The sequence below is a fragment of the Esox lucius genome, chromosome 11, assembly GCF_011004845.1.
Source record: "Esox lucius isolate fEsoLuc1 chromosome 11, fEsoLuc1.pri, whole genome shotgun sequence".
Taxonomy (NCBI): domain Eukaryota; kingdom Metazoa; phylum Chordata; class Actinopteri; order Esociformes; family Esocidae; genus Esox; species Esox lucius.
Window position 1 is genome coordinate 49,093,397 of NC_047579.1, and position 21,681 is coordinate 49,115,077.

A 21,681-nucleotide genomic window follows, 5' to 3' on the forward strand; every position below is an offset into this window, starting at 1 on the left:
CACATTTCACAGCCGTTTAAACCCCAATCTGGAATGTATAGCCATACTTTAGGCGAGCTAGTGTAGGTCAGTTATCTCAAATATATCCCACACAAACAGTAGGCCAATCTACGTTCAAATGCTTGTTGACAGTCTGGGAAACAGCGTTGCGCAACAGAACATTGCAGAGTCACAGGATATGAAACAGCTGATCCCGTAACGTAACACATTGACGTTTTGGGGCATATTCTTGTTTCCAGTGTTTACTGACACTGAACTCACTGTGCAGCTGACTACGCCTGGCACTGAAAAGAATCCACCGGACTCTCCAGTCATGGCTTTAAACAGAAATCATTCTCAAAACGGAGGAATTTTGATAAACAATGGCGAGAGGTTAGTGAATCGGCATTAATCGCTAGGAAAACTCATTATACAGTCAGGTTGCTAGCCAGCAAGTTAACGTTAGCTGTATGCTAATGTAAGCTAACTAGCAAAATAGCTATTTACCGTCATTAGATATCTAGTTGCTCAGTCAGTTTTGTACTTCTTTTTCAGATACATGACTGGCTAAAACTAATCATGTAACGATGTTGTAGTTTAGCGTCATTTAATTCCGAATTATGTCGCTACGTCGTAAGTGGGTGTAGCTAGCTGTAGTAGTAGTACAGTTGCTGGAATTGTTTTTGGACTCTCTAGCTAGCTAACTCAGCTGCTGGCAATAGAGCCAACTTTAGTTCGTAAAGAAAGCCACCCTATGATTAAGACCAAACCTGACCATTATGTTCAATAATACACGTCCTTAGGGGATAATGCTAATATAACCACCATCTTTGCTGTTCTCAGTAATTACCATTATTTGTCTTTTCCTGTCGTTAAGTATAACGTGGTTGACTAATACGTAAAAAACAAGCCGTTACGACGGACTAGACGCAATGGTAGAGATTTGGGGTATGGTCTGCTTGACTGGTTTGAGAGAAATCGTTTGCTCTTGCGTCTCTTGCAGACAGCCAGTACAACCAACTTAAGTGGGAAAGTAGTTTTTGCAGTAGAGAAGGGGGAAGAAATGTTGCACATTACAACTTATCAGGTGATGGACAGAAAAATATATCGAAATAAAAAAGGATTGTCCGAAATTCTGGAATACTGCCCGTGCCATGGTGAATTTCTAACAGACAACGTTTTGATTAGACTAATCAGAAATGTATTGGTGGGTGTGCCCGCAGAAATGTCGGTGGGGCAGAAATGTAAGCCCTCAAAATCACATCAATACATTGTAGTGTAAATCATAGAACATCACTCTAAAACACCAGACAGAATAGTGTCAAGAGAGGAAGATGTTTCAACTTGTTCATTTTTTAATGTAGAAGATTTTGTGGTTTAAGGGAGAATGGAATGGAGGTTATAAATGTGAAGATGTTACTAAGTAAAAACTCAGGAGATAAGGTGGTTTTTAGTGTTGAATTCTTGTTTGATTAATAGTTGGCATGTATTTGGTGGAGAAGGTTGAATGGGTATATAAGTAAGCAATAAGGCAAGGGGGTGTGGTATATGGTAAGTATAACAACTAAGAGCTATTCTTTGGCACAACACATTGTGGTATATTGGCAATAAACTCCCAAGATGCCTTATTGCTCAAATAAACAGATTAGCTATGGAAGAAGTCAGACAATTAGCTCTTTGATAAAGTTTTCAAAGCTACGTGAGGCATCTAAGAGTTGCCAAGACGCCAAGTTGTTAGTGACCAAAGTGGAACAGTCTCAAACCGTGACGGTATATGCCGAACACGCATATATTTCATTGGCAAAGGGGAAGAGTGGTCGCTTTTGTAGATAGCCAAAGGATGCCTTCAGCCCATAATGTCGGCTGCCAACTGTTATACATGGTGGGGTACGCCCCCATTACAGACGGCTAAACAAATTCAAGGGTAGTTTCATGAACATCACATTTACGTCAAACGCCTTCAGTGGCCTCCCCAATCACAAGATCCGAACCTCATCACTGAACCTTTATTGGACATCCTGGGGTGTGGGGTGAAAAATTCCACACCTAGCTAGTTGAAGACGTTTTCCCCCCAGTCAAACGACATGAAAGTAACCCAAGAGAGTGGGCCCTAATAACACTTGAGTGGACATTTTAGGAAGCTGGTAATGTAACTTGTATGTAACAGGAACTTAGGACATATATAAAGATATGCAATTGGCGTAATTACTGAAATTGCCATTGTTGAAAGATCAAACAAACCAGCCACAATGACGTGGGATCCTGTGTTTGATTCACTACATGCGTCTATGCTGAACATGTATCCATCCCTAGTGTGTTGAGGGAATGCAAGAACGTGGAGCTGTCCTTCAGCGATGTAACCAGCAAGACAGACCTGCTGAAGGGGACCAAGAAGGGGACAGTTTACCTCACTCCATACAGAGTACGTCAACTATCTGACCGTGCGGTTACAGTGTGCCTGCTGGGAAACTGGCAGACAGTCCGTTGCTCTGTATCCCATCTCTTTACCCTCTTCCCCTCTGTCTGTCCTGGTTCCAGTTGGTGTTTTTGTCTAGCAATGCCAAGGACAGCCTGGGTTCTGCGATGTTCCCGTACTACCTGATGAAGGGCTGCAGCATTGAGCAACCCGTCTTTGCCGCCAATTACATCCGGGGCACGGTGTCTGCTGAGGCAGGGGGTAAGTTGTCAACCACCCTTTAGAATACAGTTATTAGGAGCTGTGGCCTCCTCCCCAGGCATGGGGCTGATTTATCCTAGGGACACAAACACACACACACACACACACTGCAAGGTTGATTAGCCAACTCTGATGTTTTCAGTGCTAATGTCAGTCTGTACACTACAGTCTCAATACTTCATTAGACGTGTTTCATTCTGAGCAGCCGAGCTACACGTTCAAGTGTGACATCTTTTGTTCTTGTGGCACTGATTATATTTCAAAATGAGACTTGCTATTTAATGTAAACAGTAGTTACTTCGTGGTCGTCAGTGCATTGAACACCTTTGTGTTTTGTTTTCAGGAGGCTGGGAGGGCCAGGCAAGTTTCAAGATGTCCTTTCCCAGTGGGGGGGCCATAGAGTTGGGCCAGCACCTCTTCAAACTGGCAACAAATGGTAATGCCATTGTGTATGTAATCTGGAGAAGTATTCTCCAAGTGCCCGGCCAATGCTTGGCCATACTCACTGTGTGTCATGTTTGTTAGTATAGGGCCTACATATATTACTCAGTTAATATAATTAGCAATTTCTGAATGAATTTTAAACTTCACTGAAGCACTTCTGGGTAATGCATTCAATGTTTACAATATTTGTTGGGCTACATATTTGTTATTGTTACTACATTTCTCAGGTCCAATCTAAAGATTTACACCTCAATTTTGTTTTAGCTTCTCGTGCCCCTCCTGCTCAAAACGGCGGCGCTTCCCATGGTTACCCCTCACCTGGAGTGATGAATGGCTACGGCCCTCCACCTGTTCCTCAGAACTACCCATATGCACCACCCCCCCAGCAGAATGGTTTCTACCAGGCCCCCCCCCAAGGCAACATGGGCTATCCATATCCCTATCCCGTGGCAGCTGCAGGTCTGTTGTTATGGAGCTTTGGGATTACTTTATTACCGTTTTCATGATGTGCTGTAGTGACTCCTTGTGGTGGATCGGGCTCCTGCAAATGCAGTTGTGTATGTAATCTGGGGAAATATTCTCCAAAAGCACCGCCCGTGCCAGGCTGTAATCACGGGGATGCTTTGTCTCTCCGCAGACTGCATTCTTTTGTATGATATAATCAGGCTATGTTGTAATAACATAAACATTTCTGTAAATTCTACTTAATAGTTATGCTACAACGGAATCTCTTAAACCAGGCCAATTTGTATATTTTCATATATACTGACTGTGGGTGTTGCACTTGTGTTCTTGCTGAAGATATGTGGATTGATTTTTGCATCCACATGAGTACATTTTCTTTGACAGAGTTACATTCTGGTGAACTGGATGTCACACCTACGCCAAGCTGATGCCAATATATCTGTAGTGTAAGGCTACTGTAATAACTTTTTTGTGTGTGTGTTCTATCTGATGTAGGAATGTACCCATCTGCCCCTGCCTACATGGCCCCACCTCCTCCATATCCTGGCCCCCCCCAGAACTGGGCTGCCCCCCCTGCAGGTCTGTCTCCTGTCTCTCTCACTCTGTATGTCTGCATCGTTGCATCTCATCCCATCAGTGAGCCTCAACATGAAGCACATGATGCATGAGAAAGCTGTGCTGATGTCCAAACCTGTACACATCAAATTTAAAGGAGAATCAAACAAAATACCATCATCTCTACTATCAGTTGGCATATACTCAGTTCTCCTAATTTACTTGTCAGTTGTATTTCCATTTGTGGGCTATTTGTGGTGAGTTGGACGTCTGCCTCATTCTGTCCGGAGTATGGATTCTGCTGTGAGTGACTGTGGATGTGGGCTAATTTCAGTGTACTGGGCTTTGTGTGCTCAGTTACAGGAGCATGTTTATTATTGCTGAATGTGTATGGTCCTATCTCAATCTGTCTGTCTCTCTCTCTCAGGTAATGCCAAGGCAGCAGAGGCAGCAGGCAGTGCCTATTACAACCCCAACAACCCCCACAATGTCTACATGCCCATGGTAAAACACCTGTTATAATACCTATTACAACACCAACAATGTCTACATGCCAGTGGTAATACAACTGTTATAACACCTATTACAATCCCAACAATGTCTACATGCCCATATTTAAACACCTGTTATAATACCTATTACAACCCCAACAATGTCTACATGCCCATGGTAAAACACGTTATAATACCTATTACAACCCCAACAATGTCTTCACACGCGTGGTGGTTTTCGGTGTTCGTTTGAGTTAAAACTGCAACTTCTAGCAACCGTGTCAAATTACTACAGGACAGTCAGATTCTAGACAGCTAGCCAGTGGCTGTAGACAAACACAGGCAAGTGCTGTTGTCTTCATTACCATGGAAACCTCCTTTTAGTTCCAGCTGAATATTTCCAATCTCTAATATTTTGGCTTAGAGTAGACTCAGGTGTGGACACAAGATTTGAATATAATCGACACATTTGCTGGTCAACAAAAAAAGTTAACTCATGGTAATACACCTGTTACAATACCTATTTCAACCTATGTCCCACTATGTCTACTTCCCCATGATTACTTGTTTACATTTCTTCTAAAATTATATTTTATAGTATTACCTATGCCTGCACTGTTGAGGACATTTTTGGAAACCACGCAATTCATTACAAATAACCCTATTGTTAATGTCTAATGAAAAACCCGAATTAGTAATACACCTGTTATAATACCTGTTACAACACCCACAATGTCTTTGACTGTATGAATGTTATTATATGTCTACTCCTTGCGTGCATTTCATGCTGTGTTGATGTTTTTAGTTAAGTATTTCTAACATACTTTCTGTCCTACTTAGGAGCACCCTCCTCCCTACGCTCCTTCTGCCCCACCTGCACCTTCTGCTCCTTATCCAGGCTATCCAGAGAAGAAAAACAACTGATTTTCAACAGCCATCATGTTGAGCCATCATGTTGAGTACCTCGATAATAAATACAACAGCAAATGATTACGGGGTGACAATTATTACTGTAAATTTTGAAGTACAAAAATAATACATTGACAGAACAGGCCAGTCAATGTAACTGGCAAATCACACACAGGTAATTTGTGGGCTTTACAATTTTAGGTTTCCTATAGAATTGTAAATCTTTTCTGACCCACCCGGTTTGTTTTATTCTTTAGAATACCAACTACATTCATAATAACTTTACAGATGAGCATTCAATATTTCCTATCATCATGGTGGGCTTTCTCTCCTTCAGTCTGTTAGAGTTTGGCACTGTCCTGTACATGGGAATGGGTTTCTAACGTCCATGCTGAGTTGCAGTGAGTGTGATGGGCAGAATGGGGAGTGTATAGACATTCAATATTTTCTGTGTTTTTTAAACCCAGAGGTTTATTACCAAAATACATTTTGTATCAATTTTAGATAAATTATTATGTTTATTAACAACAACAATTTCTATTCCTGCTAGTATTGTAAAGTATTTTTACATTCACAAGTGTTTCTTTTCTCTTTGTATTGTTGTTCCAGGGAACCTTGAATGAAAGCAAATGTTCCCAGAAATCACATTGCACTCCATACCTTTGAACATTCTTTTTTGGGGCTTTTTACAAAATGGAATGAATTGGATGAGTTGTTTGATTATGGGGAATAAATGGAGAGACTGCTTACATATGTTCCATTACATATGCAAGATTAATGGTAATGTGCAATATTCCTACAGCTTGCAGATAACCTGTTGATCCTAGAGATTATAACTGCTCACCTGAACAACCAAGGCGTCTATATATATATATATATATATATATATATATATATATATATATATATATATATATATATATATATATATATATATATATATATATATATATATATATATATATATATATATATATATATATATATATTGCATTAATGAATGAATGCATAGCCTGGCTGAAACCAAAACCCTAGTCTGTGTAGTCACAAACGTGTGGGGTTACCAGGCCTTGTATTCATGTAGCCGCTAGCCACTGTGGAAACCACTCATTTATTCCTGATTAAACTTGTGACTAACAGACCATATTGCTTCCCCCCCCTCCCCCCCCCAGACATTTGGAATAGGTATTGCACTAGTTTTTGGTTAGAGGTTTGGTTGGTTTGAAGGGTTCTCCCAAAATGAATCAAATGTCTGTAATATCAGTTTCCTTTTTTTTTTTTTTTTAGTTCCTTCATATTGATAGAAACATCTAATAATGAATCATAAATAAATGTTTGACATCTATCTGAAACTGTGTTGTTCCAGTATTTTATGCATTCTCTTTTTTAATTGGGAAAAAATAATACATTGAATAACACATTTATTTTGATATTAAAGCAATCAAAACCTGATAATCTTCATTTCATATTTTATACAGAAATGCACACACTAAACGGAGGTACATTGCAATCCACATTTTGACAGTGACCAGTTTTGTTGTTTTAGCTTTTTACTCCAGCTCTGTCAGACTCATTTTCAGGATATTTGCCTCCATAAACTGGGAACCTGTAGGAATTTGAACCTTTTGTATACATTTGGAGTAATTAGACAATAGGCTGCTCACATATTTATTGGCCAGGTGTGTTGATGCACAAGAGAGCTAACGACAGTATCTATAGGTGATTCTGTTTGGCATTTGCATTCGAAGCCTATTGCTTCTCAGCATAAGTAGTGAAGAAGAGTCATTGTTCAAAGAATACCTGGCCATTGACAAGAAGGCCATGTTGAGGCTTGGTTATGTATGGTTCCCACTGGAACTGGCTCATATTTACTGATGATGGGACTGCTGACAGCAGCAGGACGAATTCTGCCGTGTACAGAGATGTCTGCTCGGATTCAAACAAATGCCTAAAGCTCATTGGGGAAGTACTTCACCTTGCAGCAGAACAATGACCTCAAACATACTGCTAAAGCAACTAAGGTGTTTTTTCAGGGTAGAATGTGGAGTGTCTTCACCCAACCTGAATCCAGTCGAGCCTGCGTTTCAGGGTAACATGACAGCCATCCAAGTAGCGAGCTAGTTCTAGCTCTGTCTGGCCTTACTAGCCTATGTTACAGTTATAGTTATGCCACAGGCAGGCCAGGCTATAACGTTGAAATTCTGAACCACACGTTGTCTACCATTACCAAGAACGGCAGACTAGCTAGCGGTTATATAGACATTTCAGGAAGACTAATCGTAGGAAGCTATCTGTCTGTCCTGTGCCACTAGCCTAGTCAGATACAAAAGTGTTTACTTGCTCGGTTACAATCATGCACCATGTATGATGAGAACAGGAAATGTAAATCAAACTTTGTAGCTATACAGTTACTATATTACTAGCTACTAGTCTATCTAGAGTTGTAAATACATTGTTTCTGTTATTCCCCCATAATTTGTCCAATCACCTATGGTCCCCTAAAATGGAGTGACTATGTATATATAGGGCTGTAATACCTAAATGGTTCACGGTTTACGGATGTAATTATGATCAAATTAAAGCTGACAGTCTGCTCTTTACTCTGTTAGTTGTTGGTTAATTTCAAATCCAATGTGCTGGAGTATAGCCAAAACAACTTGCTTCACTGTACCTATACCCTGTACAATACTTATGGAATGCACTGTATTTCAAAATACAATTTCAAGAATCATAATAAATAACATTAAAGTCAGACTACAAATACAAGCACACCAAGACATAACAACTGTCTTCAACTTTTCATGTCATCACCACAAAAGGATTAGGCATCTCTTATTATAACACTTAAGAAATGGCTTTAATACAATATAAGTCCCTTTATAACCTCCCTATGAACCAATTTATACCAATGGAAACTATTTGACAAAATTACGTACTGAAAACTGAACCACTGAATTATAGACTGTTAGTTGTTTACAGTGGTATGTTTACCACCAAGTTATTATTATTTATTTTTTTCACTAGCATGATGTCAGTGTACTTGTCATTACACCCAGAAGTTGTTTTTGGTAAGTGGCACCTACCTATTACTCTGTACTCTACCAATTACTCTGTACTCTACCTTTTACTCTGTACTCTACCTTTTACTCTGTACTCTACCTTTTACTCTGTACTCTACCTTTTACTCTGTACTCTACCTTTTACTCTGTACTCTACCTTTTACTCTGTACTCTACCTTTTACTCTGTACTCTACCTTTTACTCTGTACTCTACCTTTTACTCTGTACTCTACCTTTTACTCTGTACTCTACCTTTTACTCTGTCCCACCTTGCAAACAAAACATATTTGAACATTGGCAGCAGAGATAGAAAATATTTAGTTTTAGGGACATTTGCTGCAATTTTACACATTCTCCCATTGGACAGGAGGGGAAAATAATTTTCAAAGGAATGTTTATGAAACTATAAACATTTTGATTTAAGGTGGAGAGAAATACTTGTAATATTTATGATATCATAAAAACTATATAGGGAGCCTCACTGGTCTGTACAAGGACAATGATCACTACACGTTTAGCTTGGCTTGGTTGCTATAAGCGTATTTACCAATCTAAAATTGAAATTCATAATCTGATGCGTAACCACATTTCAAATTGCTTCTTGTGTATTCTACTGTCACTAAACAGCAAGTTGAGGCTCCGTTATATATCCCAAATTAGTTTGTTATACAGATTTTCGAAGCATAGTCAAATCCGTTTTCACATAACATGCTTTAGAAATTGTGTCTTTTCTCATAACCCGAAATGTCTACTATTTAGAACCGAAGTGTGAGTATTCAGACATGGCTAATCCTTATTAATGATTCCTTCATGGCTCCTCTTGTAGGAACCAGACCTCGTTGCGTCGGCCGTAGGGTTTCATGGGTGGATCGTAGGTGCAGCAGAAGTACTGTTTGTGCTGAAAAGGGGCAGTCTCACCCAGGGTCTTGGCCAAGCGAGAGGCCTCTGCTCGGAACTCAGTCTCCCCTGCAAAGCCTCCAAACTGCCTGCAAAAAGACAGGTGGGTCGGAAAAGAGAACAGACGAGAGTATGTTCTACAAATATTAATGAACATTACGGGATATTTAATAATGACGGTTTGTGCGTGACAGAACAAAGGAACACTGCACAGGAAACCCACAGCGAGTAGACAGTCATGCCGGGTCGATCTTCGATCTTGATGGCACTGTCATTGGGCACTGGGGCACAGACTTGGTAGTTGGTGGGAATCCTGAGGCTAACTACCAGGCGGCGTGACATCACACCATCGTCCCTGGGATACACTGTGATGATAACGGGTGATGTTGTCCCCATTGCCTCACCTTGGACATAAGATAGAGGGGATGTATGGAGGGGATAGATAGAGGGGATGGATGGGTGGAGGGGGGGATAGAGGGGATGGATGAGGGGATGATAGAGGGGATGAATGGAGGGGATGGGTGGAGGGGATGGGTGGAGGGGGGGGTGGAGGGGATGCATGGAGGGGATGATAGAGAGGATGGATGGAGGGGATGATAGAAGTGATGGATGGAAGGGATGATAGAGAGGATGGATGGAGGGGATGATAGAGAGGATGGATGAGGGGATGATAGAGGGGATGAATGGAGGGGATGATTGAGGATGGATGGAGAGGATGGATGGAGGGGATGGGTTGGGGGTGATGGATGGAGGGGATGGATGGAGGGGATGATAGAGAGGATGGATGGAGGGGATGATAGAGAGGATGGATGAGGGGATGATAGAAGGGATGAATGGAGGGGATGATAGAGGATGGATGGAGGGGATGGATGGAGGGGATGGGTTGGGGGTGATGGATGGAGGGGATGGATGGAGGGGATGGATGGAGGGGATGATAGAGAGGATGGATGGAGGGGATGATAGAAGTGATGGATGGAAGGGATGATAGAGAGGATGGATGGAGGGGATGATAGAGAGGATGGATGAGGGGATGATAGAGGGGATGGATGGAGGGGATGATAGAGGATGGATGGAGGGGATGGGTTGGGGGGGATGGATGGAGGGGATGGGTGGAGGGGGGGATAGAAGTGATGGATGGAAGGGATGATAGAGAGGATGGATGGAGGGGATGATAGAGAGGATGGATGAGGGGATGATAGAGGGGATGGATGGAGGGGATGGATGGAGGGGATGATAGAGAGGATGGATGGAGGGGATGGATGAGGGGATGATAGAGAGGATGGATTAAATGTAATCCAAAAGTGTTATATGTGCAGTTTATTGTCTCATTGCCCTGGGTTTAAAATTACCACTAGTCTTAAACATCAGAATTACATGGATTGATCCTTGAAGATCTCAAAGTACTGAACACTATCCAAACCTCTGGCACATGAAAGGTTTCACCATATTGCACTCTTCAATCAATGTAATACTTTCATATATATTCAGATTACATCAACCCTCTGATCTTTTCATGCATTTTTATGATTTATTTGACAAAAAAGTGGGGAGAGAAGAGATTTTTGGATGAAAGAGCGGTTGGCCCAATTTGAACTCAGTACATGTGCACCCGAGGCAGCAGCTCAGGCTGCTGGACCACCCCAGGGATAAAGGGATATTTTACCCAAAATATTTATTAAGTATTTTGAACATTAGGCTACTTTAAATGCAATCCCCAAAACATGTGCATATCAGCATTCAAGTTGTTTCGATAAAGATGCATAACGAAATACACAAAATTGTGTTTCTTTTTAGTTAAACAGTTCTTAAAAACCTTGGACACCTGTAAGAAGGCCCTGCCTCTCTGTATTTGTCTCACCTTGGTCGTTGCTCCCCCCAATGTACATGAGCAGCTTCCTCACTAGTTCCCCCGTCACCTGGTCGAAGCTCCTCCCCTCCGAGGCCACTGAGGCATACTTTGCGCCATCATACCTACGCACCTCGTAGTTGACCCCATCCTGGAGAAGATAGCAAGAGGCAGTGACACACGTTGACAGATGTTAGACTAGGGGCGGGGGCGGGGATATATCTGGGATGCTGTGATTGGTGATATGCAATTAGCAGAATATGTGCTCACTGATTCTGGTGAAACACATGGAGTGGAAAGGAACAGAGGACAGCTAAATGCCCCCAGAAAATGAGGCAGATCAAAAATATTACGCTGATTTGATTCCAGTTCTTTCCAGCTCTGCTCTTAGGATCCTGCGGGGTTTCATCAGCCTAAAGTGAAAATTGGTACAATAATGCCTGTTCTTACATAAGAACATAGGCCAACACACACACACACTACACACCAGAGTAGGGTTAATGCAGTGCACACTCAATGACTTGCTGCCTGTTGTTATTCATGTGATTCTATACTTGAGTTAATCTGTTCCAGCTGAAAGGGACCTCAAGAAATGCCACAACAAGAGTTTATAATTTGGGATTTAGACCCATTCCACTAAGCTTTCCCTTGTATTGTGAGTCACCCGTGCTGAATAAATGGAAGGAACTGCTACATGACTAACCATGGTACCCAGCTTAATATTACATAAGGCACTGAAAACATGACTAAACTAGGGCTGTAAATACATAGACTTTTATTAACTTAGTCAACAATGTTTATAACTACTATTAGTCAACAACAATTTTGCTCAAATGTTTGACTTCTGCAACAATTTTGATTTGCTCAGATTAACCTTTATGCCATAAGACCGTGCTACTGGTGTCCCTGTTATATGTTATTATGACCAACATTGACAGCACATGTAGGTGACATGTTCCAAAAGGTAATAATTAAAGTGTCTAAAGATGCAATTAGTGTCTTTTGTCTTGAAACCTGCCCTCTCTGCACACACTGAAATAACCATGCCACCATTAGCTAGATGTAGCCATAATTATAGTGTAGATGAGCTAATATTAGATGTATTAAATATTTAACCATCCCTCTGACTCTAGCACATAAACAGATTGTTGAATTTTTTGGGAATGTAACCACAAAGGTAATGTAAAATGTGTAACTCGTTTTAATCTTATATGCAATCTACGGCTTCTAGCTTGTCTTGCAGTCATTTGCATCAAAAAATAAATAATGTGCTGTCATACAGGCATGGATTCAAATACACATATTTGAATCATTCTTTTGACTGTAATTTTGATCCATAATCAGTTTTCTCCTGTATAATCTATTGAACTCAGTAGATATTTTAAATCCCCAATGGGAGTTTTCCTTCCTGTCTTTCAGTTCAGAAGGACATCTTTGATGGGTCAGGGTGGTTTATTACATCCACCACAACAAAGGTAACTTGACCAAGCTTAACCAGGTACTTGATATGCGATTGTTAGGTATCTACTAATTACCGTCCCTCCTTTTGAGGCTTTTCAAAATCTTTTTCTTTTGTTGTCTTCTGATTTTAATTCAAAACTTTAGTAAGTGAATTTGCAGTTTTTTATTTATCTATGTGGGACAGAGCAAGGGGTAGTCACTTTAAAATTATTAAATTGCTCACTTGGTTACAGACAGGAACATGTCCTATTAATAGATTTATAGAAAATGCGTATCGTGCTAGCGGGGAGAGGGCTAACTTATGACTAACAAATTAGCCGGTTAAAAATGTTTCTGCTCTGGCTATTAAGCTAACGGCCTGTACTTAAGGAAAAATCTGGAAAGTCTAAACTCGTCGGACGGATTTGATGTTTGTTTTCGATTGAGTTTCACAGTTATTAAGTGCCCTACCGCAATGCATGCTAATTATTTATTTTAATCATTGCAGAGTCACTTTTACTGTAAATAAGAACATCATGTTTTAAAACATTTCTACAGTGACGTGGAAGCTCCCATTAAGCAGTTGACCTCACATACGCGATGTCGGAACTGTGCATCGCCTGAAGGGAGGGAGGGGCAGTTGTTGGTGAAACCACCCAGAGACAGGTGTATATAACCTGTCTCTGGGTAAAACGCCTTCTTTTTTAACACAGGTGGACTCCATTCAACTAAATACATGAGTGGTAAAGACAACTTGTTCCACCACAGCTCCAACAAGATCATAGCAAATCCATCACAAAAACATGATATGCAATCAATTCCATCCATCCATCATCTTCTGCTTATCCGGGGCCGGGTCGCGGGGGCAGCAGTCTAAGCAGGGATGCCCAGACTTCCCTCTCCCCAGACACTTCCTCCAGCTCTTCCGGGGGGACACAGAGGCGTTCCCAGGCCAGCCAGGAGACATAGTCCCTCCAGCGTGTCCTAGGTCTTCCCCGGGGTCTCCTCCCGGTGGGACGGGACCGGAACACCTTCCCAGGAAGGCGTTCCAGAGGCATCCGAAACAGATGCCCAAGCCACCTCAGCTGACCCCTCTCGATGTGGAGGAGCAGCGGCTCTACTCTGAGCTCCTCCCGGGTGACCGAGCTTCTCACCCTATCTCTAAGGGATCGCCCGGCCACCCTGCGGAGAAAGCTCATTTCGGCCGCCTGTATCCGGGATCTTGTCCTTTCGGTCATGACCCAAAGCTCATGACCATAGGTGAGAGTAGGAACGTAGATTGACCGGTAAATCGAGAGCTTCGCCTTGCGGCTCAGCTCTTTCTTCACCACGACAGACCGATACATCGACCGCATTAATGCAGAAGCTGCACCGATCCGTCTGTCAATCTCCCTTTCCATCCTTCCCTCACTCGTGAACAGGACCCCTAGATACTTAAACTCATCCACTTGAGGCAGGCACTCTCCACCAACCTGAAGTGGGCAAGCCACCCTTTTCCGACTGAGGACCATGGCCTCGGATTTGGAGGTACTGATTTTCATCCCCACCGCTTCACACTCGGCTGCAAACTGTCCCAGTGCATGCTGAAGGTCCTGGTTTGAAGGGGCCAACACGACAACATCATCCGCAAAGAGCAGAGACGAAATCGTGTGGTCCCCAAACCTGACACCCTCCGGCCCCTGGCTGCACCTAGAAATTCTGTCCATAAAAATTACGAACAGAACCGGTGACAAAGGGCAGCCCTGCTGGAGTCCAACATGCACAGGGAACAAGTCTGACTTACTGCCGGCAATGCGGACCAAGCTCCTGCTTTGGTCGTACAGGGACCTGACAGCCCTTAGCAAAGGACCCAGGACCCCATATTCCCAAAGCACCCTCCACAGGATGCCGCAAGGGACACAGTTAAATGCCTTCTCCAAATCCACAAAACACATGTGGATTGGTTGGGCAAACTCCCATGAACCCTCTATCACCCTGTAGAGGGTATAGATCTGGTCCAGTGTTCCACGGCCTGGACGAAAACCACACTGTTCCTCCTGAATCCGAGGTTCTACTATCGGCCGTATTCTCCTCTCCAGAACCCTGGCATAGACTTTCCTGGGGAGGCTGAGAAGTGTGATCCCCCTATAGTTGGAACACACCCTCCGGTCCCCCTTCTTAAAAAGAGGGACCACCACCCCGGTCTGCCATCCCAGAGGCACTGTCCCCGACCGCCACGCGATGTTGCACAGGCGTGTCAACCAAGACAGCCCCACAACATCCAGAGCCTTGAGGTACTCAGGGCGGATCTCATCCACCCCCGGTGCCTTGCCACCGAGGAGTTTCTTGACCACCTCTGTGACTTCAGCCCGGGTGATGCAATCAATTATTTTCCATTTTATTTTTGTAATTCATTTAGAAGAGGTTTTATTTTTCACTTTGACATTATGGACATTTTGTGTAGATCAGTGGCAAAAACTAAATTTGTATTGTATTTTTAACTAAACAAAATTTTCTCTGACTTGCCTGCAATGTTACAATAATGTAGAATTAAAGCTTTTTTAATTTGTTGAACAGTGTTATTGGATGTGTTAACACTGTATACCAAAGGTACAGTGTTTGTTGACCAAAAATAAGCTGTGAGTTCACTAACAGTCATGAAACGATGTAGCCTGACCCACGATACAAATGTCATTTTAAACCTAAGGGAATTTTTTTACCACAATTGTTTTTGTGATGGCATCAACTCCTTTGTAGTTCCTTTTGCCAAACTTATATCAGGTTTATAACCAGTTTGTGTACAGATATTTGATGCAAGTTAGCAATATTAACATTTTAACATTTATCTTAATTAGAAGCTAGCTTATTACTGCAAGGGTAAGGGCTGGTTGCAAGAAAATGGTACATGTTTTATTTTCATGGAGCACAATTCCAAGTCCAAGGAGGTCTAGTTGGGAAGCTGGGAATGCAAATGATGGGCCTTACCAAGCCTGTAACCAAGGACAGTCATACCATCGTCACAACTGCAACTCTGATTAAGTGAACATGTCCACTATCAGTCCTACACATTCACACAAACATGCACAGAGACACACAGATACAGCTCTGGAAAAAATTCAGAGAACACCGCACCTTTTACAAGCCTTCAATTTGCAGTGGTCTCTTAATTTTAACCCTTCTGTTCCTCACTCAAAACCTTCCTTTCCAACTTTTTTGGAAAGGAAAGAAAAAGGGTTAAAAAAAAAAGAAAAAGGTGGTCTCTTAATAAAAAAAATTAATATCAGCCATAACATTATGGCTGACAGGTGAAGTGAATAACACTAATAATCTCGCTATCATGGCACCTGTCAGTGGGTGGGATATATTAGGCAGCAAGTGAACATTCTGTCTTCAAAGTTGATGTATTTGAAGCAAGAAAAATTGCGTAAGGATCTGAGCGACTTTGACAAGGGCCAAATTGTGATGGCTAGACGACAGGATCGGACCATCTCCAGAACTGCAGCCATTGTGGGGTGTTCCCAGTCTGCAATGGTCAGTACCTATCAACAGTGGTCCAAGGAAGGAAAAGCAGTGAACCGGCAACAGGGTCATGAGCGGCCAAGGCTCACTGATGCACGTGGGGAGTGAAGGCTGGCCAGTGTGGTCTGATCTAAAAGACAAGCTACTGTAGCTCAAACTGCTGAAAAAGTTAATGCTGTTACTGATAGAAAGGTGTCAGAACACACAGTGCATCGCAGTTTGTTGCGTATGGGGCTGCGTTGCCGCAGACCAGTCAGGGTGCCCATGCTGACCCCTGTCCAGTGCCGAAAGCGCCTACAATGGGCACGTGAGCATCAGAACTGGACCACGGAGCAATGGAAGAAGGTGGCCTGGTCTGATGAATTACGTTATATCACATGGATGGGCAGGTGCGTGTGAGTCAATTACCTGGAGAACACATGGCACCAGGATGCACTATGGGAAGGAGGCAGGCCGGCAGAGGCAGTGTGATGCTTTGAGCAATGTTCTGCTGGGAAACCTTGAGTCCTGCCATTCATGTGGATGTTACTTTGACACATACCACCTACCTAAGTATTGTTGCAGACCATGTATACCCTTTCATGGCCATGGTATCCTCTGATGGCATTGACCTCTTTCAGCAGGATAATTCACCCTGCCACAAAGCAAAACATTTTCAGGAATGGTTTGAGGAACACAACAACGAGTTCAAGGTGTTGACTTGGCCTCCATATTCCCCAGATCTCAATCCAATCGAGCATCTGTGGGATGTGCTGGTCCAATCCATGGAGGCCCCATCTCGCAACTTACAGGTCTTAAAGGATCTGCTAACGTCTTGGTGACAGATACCACAGCACACATTCAGAGGCCTAGTGGAGTCCATGTCTCGACGGGTTCGGGTTGTTTTGGCTGCAAAAGGGGGACCTACACAATATTAGGCAGGTGGTCATAATATTATGGCTGATCAATGTACAGTTGTCTGGAAATAAGTGGACACTGAAACAGATTTTGTTATTTTGGCTGTATATCAAAATATATTCAAGTTCCAGTTGATTAAAGAACATGGGCTTAAAGTGCTATGTCTCAGCTTTAATGTGAGAATATTCATATCCAAACCGGAGGAAGGGTTTAGGTATTACAGCTCTTTACTATGTTGCTCCCTCTTTTCAAAGGACCAAAAGTAATTGTACAATTGACTCAAAAGCTGTTTCTTCGACAGGTGTGGGCTATTCCTTCGTTATTTCTTCATCAATTAAGCAAGTAAAAGGTCTGTAGTTGATTCCAGGTGTGGCATTTGCATTTGGAAGCTGTTGCTATGAACCCACAACATGCGGTCAAAGGAGCTCTCAATGCAAGTAAGAAATACTGCCGCAAAAACAAAACCCATCAAGGAGATAGCAGGAACATTAGGAGTGGCTAAATCAACAGTTTGGTACATTCTGAGAATAAATAACTCACTGGTGAGCCCTGCAACACAAAAAGGCCTGTACGTCCACAGAAGACAACAGTGGTGGCCGATCGTAGGATCCAAAGGTGTAGGAGTGACTCGGATATTGACTACAGTGTGAATGTTAATGTATTCACCAAAATGTCTATTTAATATGTAGTTTAATATGTGTTTATTCACTTCTAGTTCGATTCTCTTTGTCCATGACTATGTTAGATATAGACATGCTCTGGCTTAAAAAAGGTGTCTGCATTATTGACCAATGACGTGCGAATAGGACCAGTGCGACCGATAGTTTAGCTCGGAGGTAGTCAGGTTGAAAATAATAGGGCCGATTATTGTTTCTACAACGCTGGCTTGCAATACTCATTATGTCTGGAATGGTTGTAGCAAATAGAAAGTTACCCCAAACAATTATGTCTTTCTGTACCGATGCCTTGCAGGAGTTGATGGGACTGTTCAGTGTGAAAATTCCAGTTTGACTTCAAGAAAGTAGTGACTTCTGAACATGCAATAGTCCTAACTAGCATCTGTAAATGTGTGTGAATTTTTTTCCTGGTGGGACTTTTCAGTTGGAAAGTCCCACCAGGGATTTCAGATAGATGATAATGTAACCAGAGTGCATCTTTTAAAATGACTAATACTAAAATTATGTTGGTGACATCTCAGTCAGGCATGTTTGTCCTGCTTTAAGTGACAGATCAAGTCTGTCTTAGTGTGGCACTTATCAATAATTTACCTGTTGTTTTGTGCCTGTTTGTTCATGTCTATCACTTTCCTGCCTTGATCAAACCTAGAATAAATGAAATTCTGTAACTATTGAACACAGTTTACATGAAAATGTATTGATGTTTATACAGGTTGTGAAAACAAAACTTATAGCAACAGTAATCCACTTAGCCAGCCTACACACACTGCTCGTCATGAAAGAATGATTGAGAATGTTGGATTTGGTCGTGACGGAGTTCCAAAAAGTAATTTCTTCAACAAAAAAAGTGTGACGCAAAACAACATTATGGGGGGGGGGGGGGGGGGGCACTTTAACCTGTTTCTAATATTGGGGGACATGTCCAATCAGTCCCTCCCGGCTCCTACACCCTTGTTAGGATCCTTTCCATGGTAATAAAATTAATAATTCACAACATCCAGCCAAGTGAAGGACACTCTTCACTTGCAGGAAGGCATATCATTATCCAAATCTACCATAATGAGAAGACTTCACGAGAGCAAATACAGAGGGTTCACCACAAGGTGCAAACCATTCATAAGCCTCAAGTATAGAAAGGCCAGATTACACTTTGCCAAAAAATATCCAAAAAAGCACGCCCAGCTCTGGAACATCATTCTTTGGACAGAAGAAACTAAGATCAATCTGTACCAGAATGGTGGGAAGAAAAAAGGATGGAGAAAACTTGGAACGGCTCATTATTTGAAGCAAACCACATCATCTGTAAAACATAGTGGAGGCAGTGTGATGACATGGCCATGCATGGCTTCCAGTGGCACTGGGTCACTAGTGTCACTAGTATTGATGATGTGACAGAAGACAGAAGCAGCTGGATTAATTCTGAAGGGATATATTGTCAGCTCAGATTCAGCCAAATTCAGCGAAGTTGATTGGACAGCGCCTCACAGATTGACAATGACCCAAAACATACTGCAAAAGCAACCATGGGGTTTTTTAAGGCAAAGACGTAGAATATTCTGCAATGGCTGAGTCAATCAGCTGATCTCAACCCAGCTGAGCATGCATTTCACTTGATGAAGACAAAACTTAAGGCAGAAAGACCCACAAACAAACAACAACTGTCAACAGCTGCAGTAAAGGCCTGGCAAAGCATCACATAGGAGGAATATCTGTGCATTCTAGACTTCAAGCAGTCATTGCCTGCAAAGGATTCTAGACAAAGTAACAAAAATGAAAATTGTATTTATGATTGTGTTCATTTGTCCAATTACATTTGAGCCCCTGAAATAAGTGGACTGTGTATGAAAATGGTTGCAATTCCTAAACGTTTCATACCATAATTTTGTTCAACCCCTTGTATTTAATCTGAAAGTCTGCACTTCAAATGCATCTCGATTGTTTAATTTCAAATAAATTGTGGTGGTGTACAGAGACAAAATTATAAAAATTGTGTCAGTGTCCAAATATACAGTGACCTAAATGTATATACACACCACAAATGTTCAGGTATTTCGTTTAGACGAATTGTTGTTTGGTTTAGAAAGCTCATTTAGCGGAGGATGAAATAATAAACATTTTATTAGTTATTATTTCCACCAAACAAAATGTTAAACTTGTTGGTGTTGCTCTTTTGGTCTCGAGCTGTTCAATGATCAGTTGCATATCATGATTTATACACTTTTCAATCTATTACAATTCACCCAGGCATTGTTACAACTAACCCAGACCATGGGGTAAATTGTAACACTTCACTCAGTATTTCAAACAACACCATTGCATTTCTAGTTTGATATACAGCTCCGGAAAAAATTAAGAGACCACTGCACCTTTTTCTTTCCTTTCCAAAAAGTCGAAAAGGAAGGTTTTGAGTGAGGAACAAAAGGGTTCAAATGAAGGGACCACTGCAAATTTAACGATTCTGTTCCTCACTGAAAACTTTCGGGCATGCCTATGTTTTTAAGTAAAATACAATTATCACCCTCCAGTACGCCGTCTACAAGAACACAATTTATACTTGCATTTATTTAAAGGTGAGCACAAAACTGCTCCTGTAAACTGCAGTGAGAATGCCTTTTGAATACCCCGAGCGCGCTGATATTAACGAACTTTTGGTAGATTTTTTTTAATTGTCCTCCTAAAACGTTTCACACCAACATAACCTAGAAGATGGAAATTAGATCCGATCTGGGGGAAAAACACGTTGATGATACTATATAATTAACTTGAGTCTTAGAAAAGTAGTTTCAGTAAATGCAAGGACTTGAGTTCGAAATATCATATTATAATAGCTGTTTTTATGTAGAAAATACAGGTTCTAGATGCGGTCTGAGCGGCATCACCCTTGTCACAAGGCCATGTTGAGATAAGTCAGGATAAGTAGTATTGCTGTTGGATTAATCACTTAATATTAGTAGGTATGTGTGCATTTTTTTTTAAATATATTTTTTATTCGCTGTAGCCTATATTATTATTTTTACCTAAAAGTAGTACTATATAGTGTCTCTACAAAAAAACCACAGTGTAGTTGTTTTACACATACAACAAGTGTCAAGTTGTGGACAGTTTGACGGTCAGGTTGACAGACACAATTTAACGCGGAAACTGATCGATGTGTGTCTTACCTTAGTCTCGCTGCTCAGAATTTTGTACTCCGTTTCTTCGGTGTTCCCGAAAATCGTGTTCTTTATCATCCCAAACATCACGCTCAAGCAAGGTCACCACTCTTCCAGTGCTGTCCGTTTGTCTTTTAATCCTATTTTGCGTTACAGCTAATTTTTCAGTAGCTTGCGCTTCCCTTGAAAAATAATTTGTTTTTATTTCATATTCTAAATTTAGCCTACCTAATATTTCCGTTTAAAAACAAGTAGGAGATTCTCACTAGAATTCTGTACACTGCTTATTCTGTTGGATTAGGCTATTGTCCAACTCAAATCAGTACCAATAATTTATTCCCAAATCAAAAACGTTCCGCTCTTTAAATAAATGATGCGACGAATTAGTTCAATTAAGGGTGAGTCGCAGTTTCTTAGTCTACATCACGAGTTCACATGCACCTACTAGAATATAACCAACTCTGGGAAGACTTCAATGTAATACTCCTCACGTCCTCTCGCCTTTTCTCCTTAAAAGCCATTGGATAAGAAAGCTTAAGTGCTCATGAGAAGGTCCCATCGCTCTTACCTCCTCCAATGGCTTTGGAGAAGGAGGAATAACCCGCCCCATGGATACATTTTATTTGGCTGAAAGGAATCGGCGTGAGAAGATAACATATGCCGAGAAACTCATGAAAATGCGGTCAAATAAGATA

The 21,681-nt window shown here is 41.6% G+C and overlaps 2 protein-coding genes across 2 annotated transcripts; one reads left to right on the plus strand and one right to left on the minus strand.

The window, feature by feature from the left end:
* Positions 1-179: 179 nt before the first annotated feature.
* Positions 180-5,602, plus strand: wbp2nl (WBP2 N-terminal like). Its single transcript, XM_010896689.4, has 8 exons — positions 180-372; positions 2,293-2,401; positions 2,518-2,656; positions 3,000-3,092; positions 3,365-3,559; positions 4,061-4,144; positions 4,548-4,624; positions 5,452-5,602. Exons 1-8 carry the CDS (start codon positions 314-316, stop codon positions 5,533-5,535), a joined length of 840 nt encoding a protein of 279 aa, XP_010894991.1. The 5' UTR covers positions 180-313; the 3' UTR covers positions 5,536-5,602.
* A 1,187-nt stretch (positions 5,603-6,789) lies between these two features.
* Positions 6,790-21,446, minus strand: LOC105025752 (heme-binding protein 1). The gene is made up of 4 exons (XM_010896688.3): positions 20,996-21,446; positions 11,335-11,473; positions 9,700-9,880; positions 6,790-9,565 (listed from the first exon to the last, which is right to left on the minus strand). The coding sequence occupies exons 1-4, from the start codon at positions 21,071-21,073 to the stop codon at positions 9,388-9,390; spliced, it is 576 nt and encodes a 191-aa protein (XP_010894990.1). The 5' UTR covers positions 21,074-21,446; the 3' UTR covers positions 6,790-9,387.
* Positions 21,447-21,681: the final 235 nt, after the last annotated feature.

Bases quoted from the DNA above. Each gene is read 5' to 3' on its own strand.
- wbp2nl (XM_010896689.4), top strand. From the start codon at position 314: ATGGCTTTAAACAGAAATCATTCTCAAAACGGAGGAATTTTGATAAAC. The intron at 3,093-3,364 runs GTAATGCCATTG...ATTTTGTTTTAG, and splicing joins CTTCAAACTGGCAACAAATG to CTTCTCGTGCCCCTCCTGCT. The intron at 3,560-4,060 runs GTCTGTTGTTAT...TATCTGATGTAG, and splicing joins CTATCCCGTGGCAGCTGCAG to GAATGTACCCATCTGCCCCT.
- LOC105025752 (XM_010896688.3), bottom strand. From the start codon at position 21,073: ATGTTTGGGATGATAAAGAACACGATTTTCGGGAACACCGAAGAAACG. The intron at 11,474-20,995 runs GTAAGACACACA...TATCTTCTCCAG, and splicing joins TTCTGAGCAGCGAGACTAAG to GATGGGGTCAACTACGAGGT. The intron at 9,881-11,334 runs GTGAGACAAATA...CTTATGTCCAAG, and splicing joins TGGGGGGAGCAACGACCAAG to GTGAGGCAATGGGGACAACA.